The 21,846-nt window shown below is 48.4% G+C and overlaps 1 protein-coding gene and 1 pseudogene across 1 annotated transcript in view; both read left to right on the forward strand.

Annotated features, from left to right (window-relative positions):
- Window positions 1-21,846, forward strand: part of IGF2R (insulin like growth factor 2 receptor) — a 122,934-nt gene that overhangs the window by 93,247 nt on the left and 7,841 nt on the right. Inside the window, exons 33-45 of the mRNA XM_078370419.1 lie at window positions 282-401; window positions 731-987; window positions 1,279-1,497; window positions 3,468-3,617; window positions 5,838-5,999; window positions 7,243-7,450; window positions 7,797-7,943; window positions 9,022-9,256; window positions 10,064-10,200; window positions 12,779-12,893; window positions 13,855-14,001; window positions 14,678-14,865; window positions 20,093-20,279. Of these exons, the coding sequence (XP_078226545.1) occupies window positions 282-401; window positions 731-987; window positions 1,279-1,497; window positions 3,468-3,617; window positions 5,838-5,999; window positions 7,243-7,450; window positions 7,797-7,943; window positions 9,022-9,256; window positions 10,064-10,200; window positions 12,779-12,893; window positions 13,855-14,001; window positions 14,678-14,865; window positions 20,093-20,279 (2,272 nt within the window). The remainder of the gene's footprint in view (window positions 1-281; window positions 402-730; window positions 988-1,278; window positions 1,498-3,467; window positions 3,618-5,837; window positions 6,000-7,242; window positions 7,451-7,796; window positions 7,944-9,021; window positions 9,257-10,063; window positions 10,201-12,778; window positions 12,894-13,854; window positions 14,002-14,677; window positions 14,866-20,092; window positions 20,280-21,846) is intronic.
- On the forward strand, window positions 17,880-18,898 carry LOC144582235 (calcineurin B homologous protein 1 pseudogene; annotated as a pseudogene).

The following is a 21,846-nucleotide window of genomic DNA, read 5'->3' on the forward strand; positions in this document are numbered from 1 at the left end:
GAATCTTAGTGGCCGCCGTGGTATGGCCCAGCAGAGGGTGCTGTGAGCCACAATCTTCTGGGGGAAAGATGGGACATCTGTTGGATCTAAGGACTGACAGCCTCATGATACAGCCTGGCTGTTGGAGGATTTAGACAGTGTTGACAAATGGGGCACTGGGTCGTGGTAAGAAGTCAGAAGTCCCTGTGCTGACATGATCTGTGCGTGAGCTCGCCGGCGATGAGCCTCCCAAGTCTGAGCTCCCTGGAGTCACTATGTTGCCATCTTCTTCCACCCTACAGGACACCTGTTTGATCTGAGCTCCTTAAGTGGCAGGGCAGGATTCACAGCTGCTTACAGTGAGAAGGGGCTAGTCTACATGAGCATCTGTGGGGAGAATGAAAACTGCCCTCCCGGTGTGGGTGAGTACTGTGGTCTCTGGTGTGTTGTCTGACTCTCCCGACCCCTGGGGTTGTCCTTGGCCTGTTTATATGTCAACCGCAAAAAGGATAAGCAGAGCCGGGAAGCCAAGATGCTTTTGTCTCCTGTAGCAGTCAGCCCATGTCAGGGATACGTGGGCGTGTGATGGAACAAACAGTCAATGTAAAACAATGGTTAAAGCCTGATTGGAAACTTGAAATTACAAGTGTTAGCTATGAAATAGATTGTCCTGATTTGCAGAACGTTTTAATCAGAAAATTGGCCATTGAGTCTGTGATTGTGTTTTGTCTGCCTTTCCCTTGTGGTGCAGGGGCCTGCTTTGGACAGACCAGGATCAGCGTGGGCAAGGCCAGCAAGAAGTTGAGTTACGTGGACCAGGTCCTGCAGCTGGTGTACAAGGACGGGTCCCCTTGTCCCTCCAAATCTGGCCTGAGTTATAAGAGCGTGATCAGTTTCGTGTGCAGGCCTGAGGCTGGGCCAACCAACAGGCCCATGCTCATCTCCCTGGACAAACAGACGTGCACACTCTTCTTCTCCTGGCACACGCCGCTGGCCTGTGAGCAAGCAGTAAGTTTGGAGATGGGCGCGGGAGAAGTGCATGTCCAGTGCCCGGCTGCACCCAGGCCCCTTAATCAGGTTCACTTGCCCACTAGGAGATGCCCAGCTGACCTTGTCCACTCCTGATGGCCCCAATGATAAAGTTGACTGGAAGTGCCCAGTGCTATGTGATGAAGCATTTTGACACCTTTCTGCTTTTCTCTTATTGTTATTCAGCCTTTTTTAAGTTCTTATGTATGGATAATGTAGTGATTAGCAAATTTTTTTTGTAGACTTAAAGCAGTTTTTCCTACTTAACAGACGGAATGTTCTGTGAGGAATGGAAGCTCTGTTATTGACTTGTCTCCTCTCATTCATCGCACGGGTGGTTACGAGGCTTACGATGAGAGTGAGGATGATGCCTCCGATACCAACCCTGATTTCTACATCAACATTTGTCAGCCACTAAATCCCATGCACGGAGTGCCTTGTCCTGCTGGAGCCGCTGTGTGCAAAGTTCCTATTGATGGTCCCCCCATAGTAAGTATGACCAATCCAAGGCTGGAAATAATATCTGCAAGACTTTTGGCAATAACCTTTGCATTGTTTCTTGCTTTCAGTGGAAATTTGCTCAAGCATAACAAAATGGAGAAAGTAAGTGGGATTGTGTGTGTTCTGGGTCTACTATGGGAGATTAAAGGTTTGCACATTGAACTGTTAGTCTTTGAGCATGTGAGATAACATGAACACGTGTGTAGGGATTCTACCTGTCGTGAACCTCAGAGTTGACCCGAATCAAGAAGTTTTTAGGTAAAGTGACAAAAAAGTACATTGGCCTACCCTGGTTTCTTTGTGTGAAATGCTTGTCTTCTGTAGTTCAAACACTTGTGAAATGCAAAATCTTTCTTTGTCCAGGATTATAATTGAGGGCAAGAGTACATTTGATAATGGCTAAATATTTTGCCTTGAAAGCTTTGGTTCTATGCATTAAAAAATTATTTTGTAGAGATGTGAGTCTTGCTATATTGCCCAGCCAGGCTGGTCTCAGGCTCCCAGCCTCAAGTGATCCTCCCAAAGTGCTGGGATTACAGGCGTGAGCCATGGTGCCTAGCTTGCTAGTATGTTTTAATAGAGGTTTGGATCTTTAAAAATTGTCTCAATGAGTTACATTCATATTTTGTCAAATCCTCGATAGGTTTTAGTACTTGAAATGTATCTCACAAGTCATCTGTATTTCTATCTGTATTATCTATTATGCTTTAAAGATGGGTCCGCTTATAAAATATCTAGAGGTCCTTTAAAAAATAAACATTATATATGGCAGTGGTATGGGGAGATGTTGGGAGTGGGTAAGTTGGGCCACAGCATAAATTAGCATAGCTGCAGCTCTGCGTGACATGGAGGCCTGGACAAGCCGAGTCTCCCCAGGACGCTCTTTGGTAGCATCCTTTCTGATGGGAGAGGTCTGATCTGCTTGACCATCCATTGTTAGATGTTAAAAAGTGTAGGAAGTTCTTTAACTGGAGAAGATGTGGTGCTGCGTGGTGTGAACGTGCCTCACAGTGACGAATGAAGAATATTGTAGCTGAGAACCAAATCATGGGGAAGCTGCTTACACACACACACCATACACACATTCATCATACACACCATTCCAGGCCATTCACTTTTATTTACTTTTTAAAATTTAAAAACAAAGTTTTTTTCTCATAATACGCAGACTGGTCTTTCATGTATTTGTTTATTCACTCAAAATTATCTATTGAGCAGCCACTATGTGCCAGGTGCTGTAATAAGCAATAAAAATGAACAGTGAACACCACTTATCCCCTCTCCCAAGGGCACAGACAGTGGGTACTGCTGGGCAAGCAGCACTGGGCAGAGGGCGGCAGGTCAGCATCGAGGTTCTGGCCTTCCCCCATCAGGTGGTGGGAGGACTGTGTAGCATCCCTGATGTGAGAGAGAGATTCCTATTGCTTAGGATCTTTGAAACAGAACCAACCTTAAAACTAACCTTAGGGTCAAAATGATCACCACCAACATAAGGAAGTTATGTGGCATCTGTCAAGGCTTCTTATTGGGGTTGGTATAAACCCAGTTCCTTTTTTTTTTTTTTTTTTTTTTTGAGACGGAGTTTCGCTCTTGTTACCCAGGCTGGAGTGCGATGGCGCGATCTCGGCTCACCACAACCTCCGCCTCCTGGGTTCAGGCAATTCTCCTGCCTCAGCCTCCTGAGTAGCTGGGATTACAGGCACGCGCCACCATGCCCAGCTAATTTTTTGTATCTTTAGTAGAGACGGGGTTTCACCATGTTGACCTGGATGGTCTCGATCTCTTGACCTCGTGATCCACCCGCCTCGGCCTCCCAAAGTAACCCAGTTTCTTTAGCTGCTGCTCATTCTCAGAACCTATAAAGTCTGGGTTTTCCAATTCTGTATCAATTGTTAATCCCATTAACCTTGGGAACGGCTTGTTTCCTGAAATACTGTTTACCTTTACTCTTTGTTTAGGATATCGGCCGGGTCGCAGGACCGCCAATACTCAATCCGGTAGCGAATGAGATTTACTTGAATTTTGAAAGCAGTACTCCTTGCTTAGCGGACAAGCATTTCAACTACACCTCGCTCATCGCATTTCACTGTAAGAGAGGTGTGAGCATGGTAAGTGTGGGCCTGTGATAATCTAGATGCTCAACTACAGGTTAGAGAGCCAAGGTTAGACAACAGGAAGTGCGCATCAGGTCCAAGGATACTCTTATTCAAAATGTCTGCCTTGGTTAAGATGGTACACTAGTAGTGTGTCTGAATAATTTAAACCACTAATTGAGGGCTGAGTGAGCTCCCCCAGAGCTAATAACATATAGAGACTTGCTGTAATTTAAAAACATAGAACACGAGTAAAGAAATGACATTCAGCTTTGGCTGCTGATGCATAAAAGTGTCGTAACTTCTGTTTTTACTTGAACAATTACTGATTTTATTCCTACTGGGAAGTCAGAAAGACATTTGGGCAGCTATACATTCAAGACAAAGCCCAGAAGTTAGCAAGTAACAAAAGACCTCTGGAGTCAGAATAGCTACATCAAAGCAGTGCCTTTTACTTATAAGGAGAGATTGACTTCCATTTTATATGCATTGAAAAAAGTAGCTTCCATTATAATGAATTCTGTATTGTTACAAAGAGTTTTTGAGTACCTTTTCTTTTGACCCCTACTCTGTGAGATAAATTGGTAGATTATGGTCCCCATTCCACAGGGACTCTGAGTGGCTCTGTAGGGGCAGATCTGGGTCCCAGCTGCCGCACAGGGGAACAGCTCTTTGCTCCAGGGCCATAGCACCATAGCCTCTCGCCTGTGCTTCTGTAGTCTCGAGGTTCTGAAAACTTGGGACTCCTTTAGGCTATTTATGGTGTGGATTTGTCCCACCTAATGCAGATATTGATACATCTAGCTGCAGAAATATTAATATGCTTGATCACAGGATCTGGGGGGTGGGTGTATGTGTGCATGTGTGTATTACATAATATAAATAATATATCTAGAATTGCCTCTTAAAATCCTAATAAAGGTGATGGATTCCAAGGCTCATCTGACCCCTAGGAGTTCAGGTGATAGATTAGGATCTGTTGGGTGTCTTAAAATTCTGATAAAGATGTCTCTCTGATGTTTGAGCTTGGAGCAGGTTTGTAAAGGGACTGTTAGACATGGGTGTATTGACAGTGACAGAAGGTGACCTGGCAGCCATCTGACCAGTAGGAGAGACAGTATTTGAGAGGGAGGAGAAAACAGTCCTGCTGTTTGGGGGTACTCCATAGGGGTCCAGAGAACCTCAAAGCCCTTGGATCTATCCCTGTTTATGAATCTTAAAGTGTATTGACAGTCCTAGTTAGCAAGGAAAGCCAGAGCGATATTGAGTCCACCCATTTCATCTGTTTATAAGCATATCTGCCTATTTATATGGGCGTATCTGTGTGTGCCTCTGTAGATACATGCAGCATAGGGCAACATGGGCTTCTGCTTTAAATTCTTCCTTCTTTAAGGGATGGTCTTCACTTCTAAGACCCGCCTGATCATGAGCGATGCTGTTATCTCACACCACCAGCTAGAGAGTGTGGAACTGCACTTTGCTTTCACACTGCTGCCAACTTGACAAATCGAATTAGCTAATGTGATTTTAGGTAATTCTCAGCAGCTGCACATTGAGGGTGATTAGTGTTTACTTGATTTTAGAAATGAGGCATCTCATGCTGAATGTGTATTCCAGTGTTCCAGAAAGACTTTTAGAAGATTTTTCCTCCCCAGCAGTTTTCATCTTCAATGGAAGTACTTTTACCCCTGAATCATAGGAGAAAATATGCTTAACAGTAATTACAAATGGAATTCCTGAGAGCTGCCTCATCTTTTTCTGTTGCTGTTGAAGGAGGGAGGGAATAAATAAAGTGATTCCAGAATATTTGGTCTATGAAACATCTGGCCATTTGACAGCTTGCCCCGGTAATAAATATCCTCTATGTCTTGAGATAGTGGATTGGAGCACTTGCGGGTCGCGGTCTCAGTTTCACAGATTTCTCTCTCATGATGTTTAAGCCCTCCCCCTTTCTTCCTTTGAACCTGTAGCATAGAACATTGAGGCTTTCTCTCTCTCTCTGAGTAGAAGACAAGACCTGGATTCAGCCAGGGAGTTCCTGGGATATGTGGGGGGTAAGGGTGGGGTGATGTCTGTGGCTTGAAGATAGCATTGGGCCTTTCAGCTGCTGTTGCCCAGTGTCCCTTCCCTCTGAGAGGCCGCTGTGGGTTATGCACAGCCTGCATAGGGGCACGGTGTGTTGCTGTTGTCCCTACACCATGGGGTTTTTAAGACCCATGCTCTTCCTGGCAACAGGGAACACCTAAGCTGTTAAGGACCAGCGAGTGCGACTTTGTGTTTGAATGGGAGACTCCGATCGTCTGTCCTGATGAAGTGAGGACTGAGGGCTGTGCCCTGACAGATGAGCAGCTCCTCTACAGCTTCAACTTGTCCAGCCTTTCCACAAGCACCTTTAAGGTAATGCGTTCACCCTGGGCTTTGCTGGTGCAGGTGTACCAGGTGCCAGGTGCTGTGAGGCTGCTGGGAGTGATTTGGATAATGTGGTACCCGTGAGCTGAGAGGGTATGTGTGGCCACTGGGCAGCAACTGGGGGCTCTCGTAGGGCATGCAGGGTCTCAGGAAGGTTCCTGCATTGTGTGGCCAACTAAGCACAGCTGACACTTGGTTGTACCTCGTGGCTTGGGCAGGGTGTTTCTGCACCAAGGCTTTTTGAGGATCGAGTAACCTCATGAGGCAGGTAGTAGAACCCTTTGTGTTAGACAGAGAGCAGGCGGGGCAGTCGGGGACATGAATGTAAAGTACTCATGGGAGCAGGCCAGCTCTCGGGTGGCCAGCTGAAGTCTATGGGGAGTTAATTCCTCCTACTTGGCTGAAGATAGAGGCAGTTATTTGCTGATTGTGGCAGCTATGGGTGGAGGGAGGTAGGAGGTGCCCCTGGAATTGAGAGGCACTCAGGTACGTGCCTCCATGTCATGCCAGAGCTCTGGCCTATGCTGTGTCTGTGGGCTCTTGGTCTAACTGATGTGATGTTGTGGTCACTGGTGCCTGGCGGCCCCTAACCCCCTAAGCCTAGGGATACAGACATTACCATGCCAGTTCCAGGACTGGGGTACAGAACCCCAGCACCTGCCGCAACACGGTGGCTGGTGAGTGATGAGCTTGGAGTTTTGGGCCCAGGTGCCAAGCCCTGGCTTCTGTGATGGAGCCCTTTGCCTGGGTACAGGTCCTCCCGACAGGTGTGCAGCAGGCATGAGCCTTCTGGGGGCGGGGCGGGCCAGGCCAGGAGAGGCAGATCCACACTTCAGTGTGTGGCGTTGGCTCTGCTGGTTCACTCGCTTGGCCCATACACCTGCCTCATTACACAGGTGAGGGATGTGGGGTGAGCCTACGGCCCCACAGCTGGTTCCTTCCCACAGGTCTCTGACTAGAGACAATAGCCAGAGCAGTGGCCGGCCAGCGAGGTTGACCCAGGTCCCCAGTAGGGAGCAGGGGGAGCAAGCAAGCTGGGCCTAGGGGTTGCAGGAAGCCCCCCTGGGGAAAATCTAGGGCCAAGGCTATTGCATGACTCTGATGCACACAGAGGAGCCTCTGCTCTTCCACATGAACCCACCTCCTGTGCTGGCTGCAAGAATGGTTTGAACAACTCACCTCGAGACCCAGGCGCTGCCACTGCTTACGGCCATGCATGGTGTTTGTCCAGGTGACTCAAGACTCTCGCACCTACAGCATTGGGGTGTGCACCACTGCAGCTGGGCCAGACCAAGGAGGCTGTAAGGATGGAGGAGTCTGTCTGCTCTCAGGCACCAAGGGGGCATCCTTTGGACGGCTGGCATCGATGAAACTGGATTACAGGCACCAGGATGAAGCTGTCCTTTTAAGTTATGTGAATGGTGACAGTTGCCCTCCAGGTAAATATTTGCAATGAGTTAAACTTCAAGCTGATGGTAAAGTAGATGTTAGACATAGCAGCAGAAAGAAACTGAGGAGTGGAGCTCGGCAGTCCTGAGTGCTGTAACCTTGGGTGTGAATGTGAGCTGTTCCTCTGTACCCCGGTGTGAGTGCTGGCATGTGAATCACACTGTCTTCTTTCAGTTGCCTGTTGAGTTTGGCAGGTGAATGCTGGTTGTCATGTAGGTGGTTTAGGATGGGCAGCTCCCTTAGGGGCTCCTGATGCCTTCTTAGGCGATTATGCCTGGCTAGGCACAGCTGTCACACTGACAATGTGGATTATTCAGATGTTATTCTTCTTTCTAGAAACCGATGAAGGTGTCCCCTGTGTCTTCCCCTTCATATTCAATGGGAAGAGCTATGAGGAATGTATCATAGAGAGCAGGACGAAGCTGTGGTGTAGCACAACTGCGGACTACGACAGGGACCACGAATGGGGCTTCTGCAGACACTGTGAGTAGCATGGCTCTGCCTCCGCACATGACCTGGAGCCTTGGTACTCTCAAGGGTTCACTCACACTGAGACGTTTCTGGATGCTCCAGTCAGTGGCAGGAATTCTCCTGCATAAGGTATTTGGCTTGATTCACACTGAGACGTTTCTGGATGCTCCAGTCAGTGGCAGGAATTCTCCTGCTTAAGGTATTCTCTTACTCAGGCTGTTTCCCACCGAGAAACATTTGAACTGCTGTGGGGATCTATAGACCGCAGTGGAGCTGCCCTGAAGTCCTGTGCTGGGTGGCTGGCTAGGCCCACTCACTAGCTGGACCTTGTGTGTTCATACCTGTTTTTAGCCCTGGTGGTTCACATTATGCCTCAGCAAGATGAATGTCTGCCATGGATCTTCAGGATTCTGAAGCTAGTGAGGATTCCAGTAACCCAGGGGCCTCATTTATTGACTTTCTGCTATGTGGCAGCCCAGGTGGGGATGGGCTTTCTTGGTGAGCCACACTCAGCGCCCTTGCCCCTGTGGTGCCAGGAAGTTTCATGAGAGGAGCCCACTGCTGTGACTTGTGTCTGCAGACCATGAGATGAGAGAAATGCATGAAAAGTTTCTAATTTTCATAAATGCCCAGGGACCAAAATGGGAAGTATTCAGGAACCAAAGAGATTAAATTTACAGAGGATTACTATAGCTTTGTTTTGAGGCTTGTTTTGAGGAATAATGTTGACAGAATGTTATTCCCTATTCTCTGAATCACACTTGGGTTTTCAAGTACCTATAGTATTGTTTTATCATCTTATTTTGTTGATCATTATTGGTCAAATATTGACTACCTGTCTTAGGAATTGTGCTAGGGCTATGAGGTTATTGAAAAGTACAGTGAAAGATTGTGTGCCAAGGAGCTGGGTCTCTTTGGAGTCAGGATACACATGAATGAATCAACATGAGATGTGGCCAGGGCAGCACGTGGGGCATGGCCAGATGGCGGATGGAGTCTGCAAGTGCTCCTCAGGCAGCGTGGGGAAGGCGTGTGGAAACACGCCCTGGTGCAGGCCTTGGTCTGATGTTCTCCTGCCTCTGCTCCCCAGCAAATAGCCACCGGATGTCCACCATCATATTTAAGTGTGATGAAGACGAGGACATTGGGAGGCCACAAGTCTTCAGTGAAGTGCGTGGGTGTGAGGTGACATTTGAGTGGAAAACAAAAGTTGTCTGTCCTCCAAAGAAGATGGAGTGCAAATTCATCCAGAAGCACAAAACCTATGACCTGAGGCTGCTGTCCTCCCTCACTGGGTCTTGGTCCCTGGTCCACGATGGAGTCTCGTGAGTCCCTTCCCATCCACCTGCAGTGACATACCCTCAGCAGGCGAGCTTCAGACTGCCTGATGATGGTTGGCTCTTTGGGATTCTAAAGATGAGAATACCACCCCCATGTGAGGTGGGTGGTGGTTGAGCTGTGACTCTGCTCCTGGAAGCTGCCCACAGTGTCATTCCTGGCACACAGGGTGGCTCTGAGTTCAGAGTTGGGACTGGAGCTTTGGTGAGTGGAAATGGAGCCTTTGAAGCTGAAAGAACCTGGGCTGACTAAGTTAGGCTGGGTTTGATTTGCGGTTGTGTGTAGCTCAGGTTGTGGGAGGTGTGTGGGTTTTCTCAGGTCTTTGGCAGAAGCTCCTTAGGTGTTGCTGGCTGGTATCAGCCCACAGTCCTGACCACTCTGTGTGGGGAGTGCCCTCTTGGCCAGGCACTCTTGGCAAGGCATCACCGAGGAGCAGGGGCATGATCTTGGAGGGTTTAAATAAGCTCTAAGTAAGAGGGGAAACTTGCCAGGACTCCAGCCACTGCCTCTCCCAGCTCCAGAGCCTGTCTTTCTACTTCACCGGGCTGTGTCCAGGGTGGCCACAGGCGTGTGGATGTTCCACTCTGGGTGTGCCTGGTTGGTCAGCTCCCTTCTTCAGTGATGACTTCCTTTTGCCCTTTTTTTTAATTGAAAAGTATTTTAGTGCTACATTCAGTGACAGAATGGAGCCCTTAGCTGTCCTAACTTTTCTCTGAAAGCAAAGTGAAGAGCCTCTCCTGTGTCAGGGCAGAGACATCACTTGCATGCCTGTTTCCCTTTGTGTCATTTTCTAGGTACTATATAAATCTGTGCCAGAAAATATATAAAGGGCCCCTAGGCTGCTCTGAAAGGGCCAGCATTTGCAGAAGGAGCACAACTGGTGACGTCCAGGTCCTGGGACTCGTTCACACACAGAAGCTGAGGGTGACAGGTAAGGCCTATGGGTCCTGGTCCTTGGTTCAAGGAGCGGCATCTGAACTGGGAAGGTGAGGGTGTTCTGAGGATGGCAGGGAGAGTGAGTAGGTGCTTTGGTGGAAACCTCGAGATATGATTGCCTGTCACTGTGTCACAGGCAGTTTGGCTATGAGATAGTGACAGGCAACCATATCTGGAACATTAAAATAAGTTCTGCTTCGTATTTTGTGAGACTGCAGGTCCCAGTCCGTGTGTTTAGAGCGTTTCAGCTGTCTTGGGAAAGTGCGTCTATCCAGGAGGAAGTCTAAGAATGTTCAGAGTTTCTCTGACGTTCATGTTATATCTGTAGATCAAGTGCCTAAGTTGACGTAGATGCACGTGTTTGTTTAGGAAAGCCAGCTACTTACATGAGGACTTGGTACAGGTAGCTCAGGGGTACGTCTTTGTAAAATGTCTTAACTTTGAAAATAATGGCGATGCCTTTTAATGGAAAATTCATCTTGTAGTTTGTTGGTGAGTGAAATATGTTTTCTTTCATCATTTAAAGGAAGAAAATAGAGGTTTCTTAGCTTAAGAGCAATTAGGGTGTCTTGGAGGGGCCAGTAAAGGAAAACGTTCGCCTTTTAGGTTGGAGTGGGGTTTCCTGAGCTGTCCTCATTCAACCACAGGATTATGTCAGATTAGCTTGAGATGGTAAGGTGGAGAAAGGGAATTCCGGGGAGACCACTGTCACCCTTGATAAAAATCACACCCAGACTCTGCAGGTTGGTAGTGGAGGGAGAGTTGGCATACAGGAAGTGGCACCCAGACCTCCAGCCTGAGACTCGCCCTCCCCGGGAGGTTCTTACTGCTTTGGAGGTCAGTTATTGCTGCCACTCCCACACTGCCCCAGAAGGGCGAAGGAGGGAGGGTAGTGGGAGCGTCGCTCTTTCCCCAGTAATCTCGCAGTATATATGCATATTTGCCTAGTCTTTCCTGATTTCAGCCAACGGAAACAACTAAAACACTTAAGGCCTCACTACAAGTTTGAGGCAAAAGGCGCAGGAGAATAGTGAACACAGGGAGTGACATGGAACTAGATCACCTGACTTCTTGGTGGTGTTGTCATCCATTGCACAGGCTGGGCCCCTCGGGTGGGGAGGTCGAGCCTCCTGCCCAATCCGTATGGGCTGTCTACACAATTAAAGTCTTCACTTGTTTGATCCCATATGCTAGAAGTTTAAAAATGTTTCCTTAAAACAGTGGAACTCTTTCTTCCAGAATTTTACAGAGAAGCCCAATCTTTAAAACAAATTCAGCCAGAGCAGCTTAGAATTTGGGGCAGGGCTGAGAGCCTGGAGTCCCACCTCTCACCTCACCATCCCGCAGCCCCCAGTACCTTGGCCTGTGTCCTGTGGAAAACACTTGGGGGGGGGGGGACACTGTACCTATTTTGCCTCCACTGCATGCCCCTGCCTGGAAGGATGTATGTGTGTGTGGTCAGGGTGGAAGGCACATGCTCCCCCAGACACCCTGCGCCATGCATACCTTGGAGTCATGGTCTGTCCATGCAGTCAGGCTGGGCCTGGGCTGTTCCCAGAACAGCCCCCTGGGCAGCCACGAGCAGCCTCTTGGTGGTGGCTTGAGAGTCAGAACTTGGTGACCATGCTGCCCCAGTGATACTTGCAGCTTAAAACATGTACTCACTTTTTTTTCAGACCCTGCAGGTTCAAGGGCTTAGGTTTTGTTTTTTTTTTTAATGGGTCACTTTTAAAAGCAGACAGTGCTTGACTTGAAGCCAGAAGACCCTAGAAAACCACAGTTGATCTCTTCTGCCTTTTCACTTTTTCCAGTCCCTGCCCTGTTATTATTGGGAGACTCACATGAGGGTACCTATCAGGAAAGCACCTAATCCGATACAGAACTTTTACACAATTGGAGCAATAGGGAAGGCTGCCATTACCCGAGGTCCTCTTCTTCATGAGTTTTTCAGGCAGTTTCTATACATGCCTGAAACCTGCCCACTTTGGACAGTGTCCTGTTCTCTAGGTAAGGCCCTTGAAGCTCAGAAGCTCAGCAACCCGGGGTCACAAAGTGTGGGAGTAGGAGGGTTTGGGTTTGACCCCAGGTCTTGGGCTGTGGCAATGGTGCGATAGGACGGGTCTGATCATGGTAATGCGAGAAGAGGTGGATAAACTTGTAGGGAGCCAAAAATTTATTTTTTCCTGGCCTTTAAACCAGATTTTGACTTCTAACATTGAGGCTTTGTTTGTTTGTTTTGAGATGGAGTTTTGCTCTTGTTGCTCAGGCTGGAGTGCAATGGCACGATCTCAGCTCCCTGCAACCTCCGCCTCCTGGGTTCAAGCCATTCTCCTGCCTCAGCCTCTCAAGTAGCTGGGATTACAGGTGCCTGCCACCGTGCCCAACTAATTTTGTATTTTTAGTAGAGATGGGGTTTTACCATATTGGTCAGGCTGGTCTCAAACTCGTGACCTCAAGTGATCCACCCACCTCAGCCTCCCAAAGTGCTGGAATTAACAGGTGCGAGCCAGCGCGCCTGGCTGAGGCTTTTTATAATGCACTAGAAATAATGTCATTTCAATTGTGTGTTTCAGGTGACAAAGTTGTTGTCACGTACTCCAAAGGTTATCCATGTGGTGGAAATAAGACCGCATCCTCCGTGATAGAATTGACCTGTACAAAGACGGTGGGCAGACCTACATTCAAGAGGTCAGGAGACTGGGGGTACAGAGGGGGAGGCACAGACTGGGGGCACAGAGGTCAGGAGACTGGGGGCACAGTGCAGCGAGCACACTGGGGAGGTTCCTCCTTGGGGTTTTCACGTGCAGGTTTTGACTGAGTCTTAGGAGCTCGGGGCTACAGTGGCTGATTGTGCTGTATTGGGCGCGGCTGCTCCAGGCAGGGAAGATCCCGGATACAGTGCTGAGATAGTGTTACAAGATCAGTGCAACTTCTCTGGCCTAGCTTGCCTCTTGAACTAGGTTTACTACTGGCTGAGCAGTGTTTAACTGGCCTTCATCTTTGAATGTCATAGTAGAAACAAAGGGACATTGATTTGTCCCACCCAAGGTGTTCAGGCAGCCTGCCTGGGACTCTCAAGCAGGTGAGACCTGCCTCTGGACCTAGGATGTGCTTGGATTGTATTCAGGTTTTCCAGGCAACATTGCAGCTGGCACCAGGGAGAGCTTGGCCAGCAGAGGGTGCATGTGAGCTGCTGTCTGTGAACAAAACTGATTCCTTCCAGACGCTCAGTTTGGAAAAGGGGAGACTTAGAAATTGCCAAAGGATTTATCAGTGTATGAGTCTGAGAAGCTTATAAAACAAAAAACCAAAAATCTAGGAGCAAATATTTCCATGTTTTAAATGTTACATGGTTTACAAACTTTAAAAAATTGATACTGAGTGCTCTGCTTTGTCACATTACTGACACAGTTGTCTTCCCTATCCACTGTGGCGATGAAGAAGAGTGAGTAAAATCGCCATCCTAGCTCAGAGCCGCTGTCAGTGTTGAGCCTAGGCCCATGCAGCCCAGGGAGTGGGGGTCTTGGGACCGAACCGAAATCTCAGTGCACCTTGACTGAAAGCCAGTGAGCTGCCTCAAGGGTTCCGAGTGTTCCCTGTTTTGCAGTCTGCCCTGTGAAGACCGCAGTCTGCGCTTTCCCCTCCCTAGGTTCGACATCGACAGCTGCACCTACTACTTCAGCTGGGACTCCCGGGCTGCCTGCGCCGTGAAGCCTCAGGAGGTACAGATGGTGAATGGGACCATTACCAACCCTATAAATGGCAAGAGCTTCAGCCTCGGAGACATTTATTTTAAGTAAGTAAAGCGTTTTCCTTTTGAGCTGTGAAGTGTATTCAAAATTAAACCAGCAATGCAGCTCTTCCCCTACTGGGGAGCACTCCAGGATAAATAGGTCTGTGTGTTTTAGTTACTGTTGCTGGAGTTGTCGTCATCTTTTGCTTAAACTGAGAAAAAGCATTACTCAACTATCAAATTTTAACACCAAAGATGGTGAGGTCTTGTGAGTGTAAAAATAAATCCCCCCACTTCTCCCTCACTTCATGATAAGCTCAGGGGTTGAAGCAGAAGCCTTCTGACATGTTTGAGCAGGAATCTTCTGGGATTGCCAGTCTGTAGAAAATAGATTTTTCAGCAGTGCTACTGAGGCTGCTCTCGGGCCGGTGGCCCAGGTGCCTGGCCATGTCTTCTGCCTGTGCATGGACAGGGTTAGGGCCATGCGGTGCAGGACGCGGTGCTGGACACGGCACCTGAGGAAGGTGGATTAGCACTCAGAGAGCAGAACTGGTTGAGGAGAAAGCCTCTTGAGTGGAAGCTGGTGTCCTCAGAATCTCTTTGGGGTCACAGATGTGCTGCTGTAGCTTAGGACGGGAAGCATCCTGGGCCCTGCAGTGATTCTGAGGACTGTGGGTTTATGTAATGAATGCCTTCTTGAAGGACTTCAATGTCAGTGTGGTCTTTTCTGTCTCTTTAGGCTGTTCAGAGCCTCTGGGGACATGAGGACCAATGGGGACAACTACCTGTATGAGATCCAGCTTTCCTCCATCACGAGCTCCAGAAACCCGGCGTGCTCTGGAGCCAACATATGCCAGGTGAAGCCCAACGATCAGCACTTCAGTCGGAAGGTCGGAACCTCTGACAAGACCAAGTACTATCTTCAAGGTAATCCGTGGCTTCCCATGACAGGTCCTCATTTAAATTCCTCCAAGGAAGGGCATTAAAATTTTCAACTAACTCCCTTCGGTTGAAATCTCACATCACTTTTAAAACAAAAACCATGGTCTAATTCTTTGCTTTCTTATGAATTTAATCAGAATGGATCAGATGATATGTGCCAGACCTGAGCATTTCACTGTACATAAATTGTATCTCAGTTAACAAGTAGACAAATGTCCAAAAAACGAAAACTTGGTCTGATCCAGTGGTTTTGCGGTCAGGTGGAGGCTGAGCTGTGCAGAGTCAGAGTTACCTTTGATTTGGTTTTAGCCATGACACGTCCTCCTTTTGGAATACCAAATAATATTAGAGAAGGGAAGGAGATTTCATATTTGTAAGAAGGATGAAAGTGTTAGGATATAGGTTAAAATCAACCGGGATGCACATAGGGCAGACTCCAGGGTGTGAAGGAAGGTTTTTTACTGGCACTAATAAGGGTGCCACTAATATTGCCCTTTGTTCCCTCTCGTCCTTGAGGGAATCATCCTGAAAGGCTGCTTTTGTTTTGAACAGCTAGTCTTAACTATATACCTTCCGTAATTTGATTTTTGAACCATGTGTGGATGTAATAACTCTTTAGAAAATCAAGTGTGTTTAAAGAAAACCCCAGCCTTCTCTGATGTTAAACAGCTGCTGAACGGGTCCCGTGGGAGGGGAGAGTAGTGATAGCCAAGAAGGACTGGGGGTGCTCCGTGCCCTGGTGCAGTGTGCATCTCCCCAACAGCAGCACCGCTGGGTCAGCATCGCTGCTCACGGACACAGATTGGAGACAGCGCCCTGGTGCATCTGCTCATAGCACCTGTGGGCCATGAATAGAGCTGGGAAAGTGAGTGTCCTGCTTCTGGGCGGCTTGATGATGGGAAAGTTGATCAGCCTCATTCACTTGCATAATTCCACAGCACAGAGCAAGTGCTCTGTGCTTCTCTGTTCTCTGCCTTCCTCATGCTTCGGTGAATCCTGCAGTCATTCAGAGTCAGATATTGCACGTCACAGGTTGGCCTGCTCTTGCTCTCCTGTTTCGCAGTGCCTGGCCCATAGGAGGTGCTCGGTAAATGTTGATGAAAGGAAGGAAGGATTGTCATGCCTCAGCCATCGGGTTATTCACCAGCTCCCAAAGTCACTCTGTAACCTGGTGGCTTTACACGTGCTGTTCCTTGTGCTGGAATGCCTCGACCCGCCTTCCTCATCCTTCCAGTGCCCCTCCCTGGAAGGCCCACCTTCTCGTAGCAGGGTGGCGCTGCCTGGTGTGTCTTCAGGAGTCTTCAGGCTCCACAGCACAGCACTGGCCACTTGTTCCACATAAGCACCTCCACGTTCACAAGTGGTGTGCCAGGCAGCCCTACAGGGATCCACGTTCACAAGTGGTGTGCCAGGCAGCCCTACAGGGATCCATGTTCACAAGTGTGTGCCAGGCAGCCCTACAGGGATCCACGTTCACAAGTGGTGTGCCAGGCAGCCCTACAGGGATCCACGTTCACAAGTGGTGTGCCAGGCAGCCCTACAGGGATCCATGTTCACAAGTGGTGTGCCAGGCAGCCCTACAGGGTTCCATGTTCACAAGAGTGTGTCAGGCAGCCCTACAGGGATCCATGTTCAAAAGTGGTGTGCCAGGCAGCCCTACAGGGATCCATGTTCACAAGTAGTGTGTCAGGCAGCCCTACAGGGATCCATGTTCACAAGAGTGTGTCAGGCAACCCTACAGGGATCCATGTTCACAAGTGGTGTGTCAGGCAGCCCTACAGGGATCCATGTTCACAAGTGGTGTGCCAGGCAGCCCTACAGGGATCCATGTTCACAAGTAGTGTGTCAGGCAGCCCTACAGGGATCCATGTTCACAAGAGTGTGTCAGGCAGCCCTACAGGGATCCATGTTCACAAGTGGTGTGCCAGGCAGCCCTACAGGGATCCATGTTCACAAGTAGTGTGTCAGGCAGCCCTACAGGGATCCATGTTCACAAGTAGTGTGTCAGGCAGACCTTTGAGGATCCCCAGCTTTCAGAAGGCTGGTGCATACACATTTAGTCATTCTTGGTAAATAAAATAGCTTTCAGACCTTTTCACTGTCTTCATTCACCAGCCCCAGAAAGTAGCTTTAGTTTTAAGATCTCTTTTCATCTTTCATGAAGAAATGAAGTTTCTTTCTCTTCCTGAGGCTTGCCGTTCCTTCAGGAGGGCAGAAGCTGTCTTTTCGTCAGGATGTGGGGCTGCTGGGCAGTTTGTTCCCTGCCACCAGCCCTGTGGAACGGTCCATTCAGCAGCCCCTGCTTTAGCCACTCCCAAGCGAGAATGCAGGACCCTCCCCAAGCTGAGCTGTACCGCCTGTCTCTGGGCCCCTGTGTGTGTGGACACGTCCATCTCATACCCTGCACTTTTGCCTCTGCATTCCTGGTACCCAGCAGCGCCAGCCACAAAGATTTTGAGTCAGTGACAAAGGTTGGGAGGAGCAGAGTTTATGCAAGGTGTCCACGCAAGGCTTCCTCACTTCTGACACCAGCGGCACACTGAGGAGGTGTCCAAGCCAACTTTATTTTTATTTATTTATTATTTATTTTGAGACAGAGTCTCACTCTGTTGCCCATGCTGGAGTGCAATGGTGCAGTGTTGGCTCACTGAAACTTCCACCTCCTGGGTTCAAGCGATTCTCCTGCTTCAGCCTCCCGAGTAGCTGGGATTACAGGCGCCTGCCACCACAGCCAGCTAATTTTTTGTATTTCACCATGTTGGCCAGGCTGGTCTTGAACTCCTGACATCAGGTGATCCACCCATCTCAACCTCTCAAAGTGCTGGGATTACAGATGTGAGCCACAGCACCCGGTCCCAAGCCAACTTTATATTCTCCCTATCACCATAACCCACAGAGCTCCCTGAAAGCAGTTATGCTCACAGTTATGATCTACTGCAGCAAAAGGATATAGGTTAAAATCAGCCAAGATGCACACAGGGCGCAGTCCAGGAGGGAATCGAATGCAGAGGTCCTGTCGGACTCTCCTGTGGAATCAGATGTGTTGTGTTCCCAGCACCCACATGTGGCAGTGTACATAGAGTATTGCCTGCCCGGGTGCTCCCCTGAGCCTTGGTGTCCAGAGTTTTTCCTGGGGCTCCATGACATGGGCAGAACTGGTTGGCTGATTGCTCAGGTACTGCATGGCCAGCCCCTGCTCCATATCCTGTCGTTAGCTGAGGACCAAGGCCAGCCCTCTTTTTGGGAAAGGTTAAATTCTTGCCTTCCTTCCTGTCACTGTCACTTCTGGTGCCGCTACTCCTGGAGGAGCCCTGGCATAGTGAGGGGATCTCAGGCCTCCACATTATTGAAAAATGAAGAGCTCGAGGAGATCAAGAAGGAGACCGGCCTTTCCCACCGTCAAATCACCCCCTCTACAGCTGGTTCACCAGCCTGGACAAAGGAGAGAACGGAATGATTTTCAGAGGATTCCAGAACTTGCTGTCAACCCAGTGGGGGACTGGGTCATCAGTGCCTTCTTTCCAGAGGGAGAGGACCAGATAAACTCTGTGGATTCCTGCGAACTTTGGCTTATATCCGAACCATTGAGGATAATGAAGAGAGCAAAGATGTGAATGGACCTGAACCACTCAGCAACAAATAGCACTTTGCTTCTGGACTATATGAGTTGGATAAAGATGACAAGACCTCCTGTGATGAGCTGTTAGCAGGCGCCATGCGTGATGGTCCAAGTTAATGTCTCAGATGAGCAGCTGAGCGGCGGCGCAGACAGGACCATTCGGGAGGCTGATCCGCGTGGGGACAGTGACATATCTTTATCACAGACTTTGCTAAGGTTTTGGAGAAGGTCGATGCAGAGCAGAAAATGAGCATTCCATTTCTTCGCTAAAGGACGGACAGCAAACTGTTCCTTGTGGTCTAGTATTTAAGAACTGGAACTTGACAGTCCTCCTGTCCACCAGCCCCACCTCCGCTCCTTCAGTCCCTTTCTCCCAAAGTGCTACTGCTGTATCATGACAACCCCAAGTATGTTCTGTCAACACAAACCTGCCTTTGGTCTATAAACAGGGCATTACAGAACGGTACACCCAGTCTGTTTCTGCTCTGTATCCATTCACCAGTTCTTCATTTACAAATACCATCTTTCTGTGTTCTGCTGCCGAATGCCACACATCCATCAAGTCTGAGAAAGTACGATGGAGAATCATGCTGAGAAACAGGCCAGCAAAGCTCTTCCACTGGATGTAGACTGCGCCCATGCTGCCTTCCCTCTGGCGAGTTCGCCAGCATGCATCCTTTTTATATGTCCGTTGCTTCCTATTTCTGTGTCATTCAGCATACTGTTCACCGAGTCATGCAGTCTTTCTGCTTTTCGTTAAGCCTCAAAATCTCCTCTATTCTACTTGGCACCCCAAGCTATGCCTGGTATATGTATTTCTGACTTGGCAGGATAGTTCGGTGGTGTGGTAGTTTTTATCTACCTTCATTAGACTTCATGAATCAGGCTATTGCCGTCCTAATGTATGTCTCTGTGAGTCTGTTCATTCACATATCTGCCCTTGGCTTTCGTGACTCATTGCTTGCTTGCTTGTTTCCTTGATTTGGAAACTATTGAAGGTGTGTACATAATTCTTTAGGAAGGGGATTGCTAAAAAATACCACTGCAAAGCAATGGAAAAAGGTGGAGAACAGGGAAGTAGCCAGGCTGGATGGCTCAAATAGAAATGAACGAGGAATTCTTTATGAAGTATCAGTTGGACTTTGTGATTGAGTGATGTAGTACAGGAATTGTGTAAAAGGGAAGACATCTTACACTGATCTGTTAGAAAGGTACTTCAGAGGCTCGTTGATTTTCATATTTAAAGTTCCTAAGATTATAGCTTTTCCCCTCTTTTGGCTGTATAGCAGACTGATTTAATCCACAGTTGTGCCTTATTGTTCCATTAAAATTGTATCTTCAGTCCATCAGTAAATACTTGTGGTTATAACAAAACAAAACAAAAATTCTTTACTGCGTGCTGAGGGCAGGGCTCTGTCAAGGTGTACCGAGTGGCTTTGTAAGCTGTGAACACAGTGCACGTGGGACATGGGATGAAGTCTCTTCTGTGTGATTTTAAGTCTTTGCAAACTCTTTTAGACCATAAGGAGCTAAGCTCAGTCTGCTCTTGAAAACTGATAGTGACACGCCGTGTTGCCCCTTCCTTTTTGATAGATGGCGATCTAGATGTCGTGTTTGCCTCTTCCTCTAAGTGTGGAAAGGATAAGACCAAGTCTGTTTCTTCCACTATCTTCTTTCACTGTGACCCTCTGGTGGAGGACGGGATCCCCGAGTTCAGTCACGAGACTGCCGACTGCCAGTACCTCTTCTCTTGGTACACCTCGGCCGTGTGTCCTCTGGGGTAAGTGTGACATCAGGATGCTTAGCACTTGGACCCCACATCCTCTCTTGAACCTTATCTTGAGAATAAGTGTATGCATGCTTTTTCCCCAATGTTCTGTTGGTAAATATTCAGGACATTCACCAAAAAATAGAGACACTGATAGAGGTAGACCCCCCACAGCCAGTGCCGTGCTCCAGTGCTGTCAGCGTCCTGCCACTCATTTTTGGTCCGCGCCTGCGTCACCCTCAGGAGCAGTGCTGGCACTTCCTTCGTGAGTACTGTGCCCCAAGTAGGGTCCAACCAGGGTGTCCCAGCTCTGTCCCTCCACCCCTTTTCCCTTGCTGCTTCCCTTTCCTTAGCTCCTTGGAAGCCGGTACTGGCTGTGCCTCCCTTTGTAATCCCGGGATGTCTTCTCTTTGGTCCTAATACAAATGATTGTACAGTAAAATTTCGCTTTGATGTGCGTGCAGTATTTTTACATTTGTTTAATGAATGAAAAGCTTACTCTGCAGATTTTGAGAACTATCGTGGGAACAGAGGCAGCAGTTCTGCTCTGAAGGAAGGTGGCACTTCCATTGGTTGTCTTGTGTCCCACAGCCGTTTCATACTTTGCCACGAATAACATGTTGTCAGCTGCTTTTTTCTTAGATTTATTTTCTTATGTCACCCGGCCCACCATTTTATTTATTTTTGTTTTTTATTTTTGGGGGACAGTCTCGCTCTGTCACCCAGGCTGGAGTTCAGTGGTGCCATCTTGGCTCACTGCAACCTCCGCCTCCCAGGTTCAAGTAATTCTCCTGTCTCAGCCTCCTGAGTGGCTGGGATTACAGGCACGCGCCACCATGCCCTGCTAATTTTTGTATTTTTAGTAGAGATGGGCTTTCACCGTGTTGGCCAGGCTGGTCTTGAACTCCTGACCTCAGATAATCTGCCTGCCTCGGCCTCCCAAAGTGCTGGCATTACAAGCATGAGCCACCGTGCCTGGCCTGGCCCACTATTTTATATAAGCTTTTCATTCTGTCTTGAGACTTTAAGATCGGGGGAACATGAATTCTTGCCATGTAATTGTTTCCTTCATGTCCTGAAAAAGAGACCGTACAGTCAGCAGACGACAGTGGTAGGGGTCATGGGGGAATGAAGATCACACATTTTTACATCTTAAATCAGCACCCCCGATTCCCCCATCAACCCTTACCTGTGGGCATCAGCTCAGCAAAAAGCAGCTTTGTCCTACGCCATTCAGGGGCTGTGTACCTAGGGACTCTTAGCTGCACAGTCAGGGAAAGAGGCTTTGGTTAAAATTTCACTTGTGGTACTTTCAGCTTTTGAATGTTTATGGTGTTCAGTGAGATCATTACAAAATGAAAGGACTAAAACTGGAAGTTCTTCCTGAAAGAAGCAAAATGTGAATTTTTTAAAAAGATAAAACCTAGAAGCAAACTTTCCCTGCATTGTCCGTCACTGAGAGTCTAGAACTGCCATGAGGTAAATCCTGCCTCCGGACGTGGCTGCTGGTCTTACACGTGGGTCTGAGGGAGACCAGCCAGGCCTGGGTCCTGTCAGTGTTGATGTTTAGAGTTGGACT

This window comes from Callithrix jacchus, chromosome 4 (assembly GCF_049354715.1).
Source record: "Callithrix jacchus isolate 240 chromosome 4, calJac240_pri, whole genome shotgun sequence".
NCBI classification, from domain to species: Eukaryota; Metazoa; Chordata; class Mammalia; order Primates; family Cebidae; genus Callithrix; species Callithrix jacchus.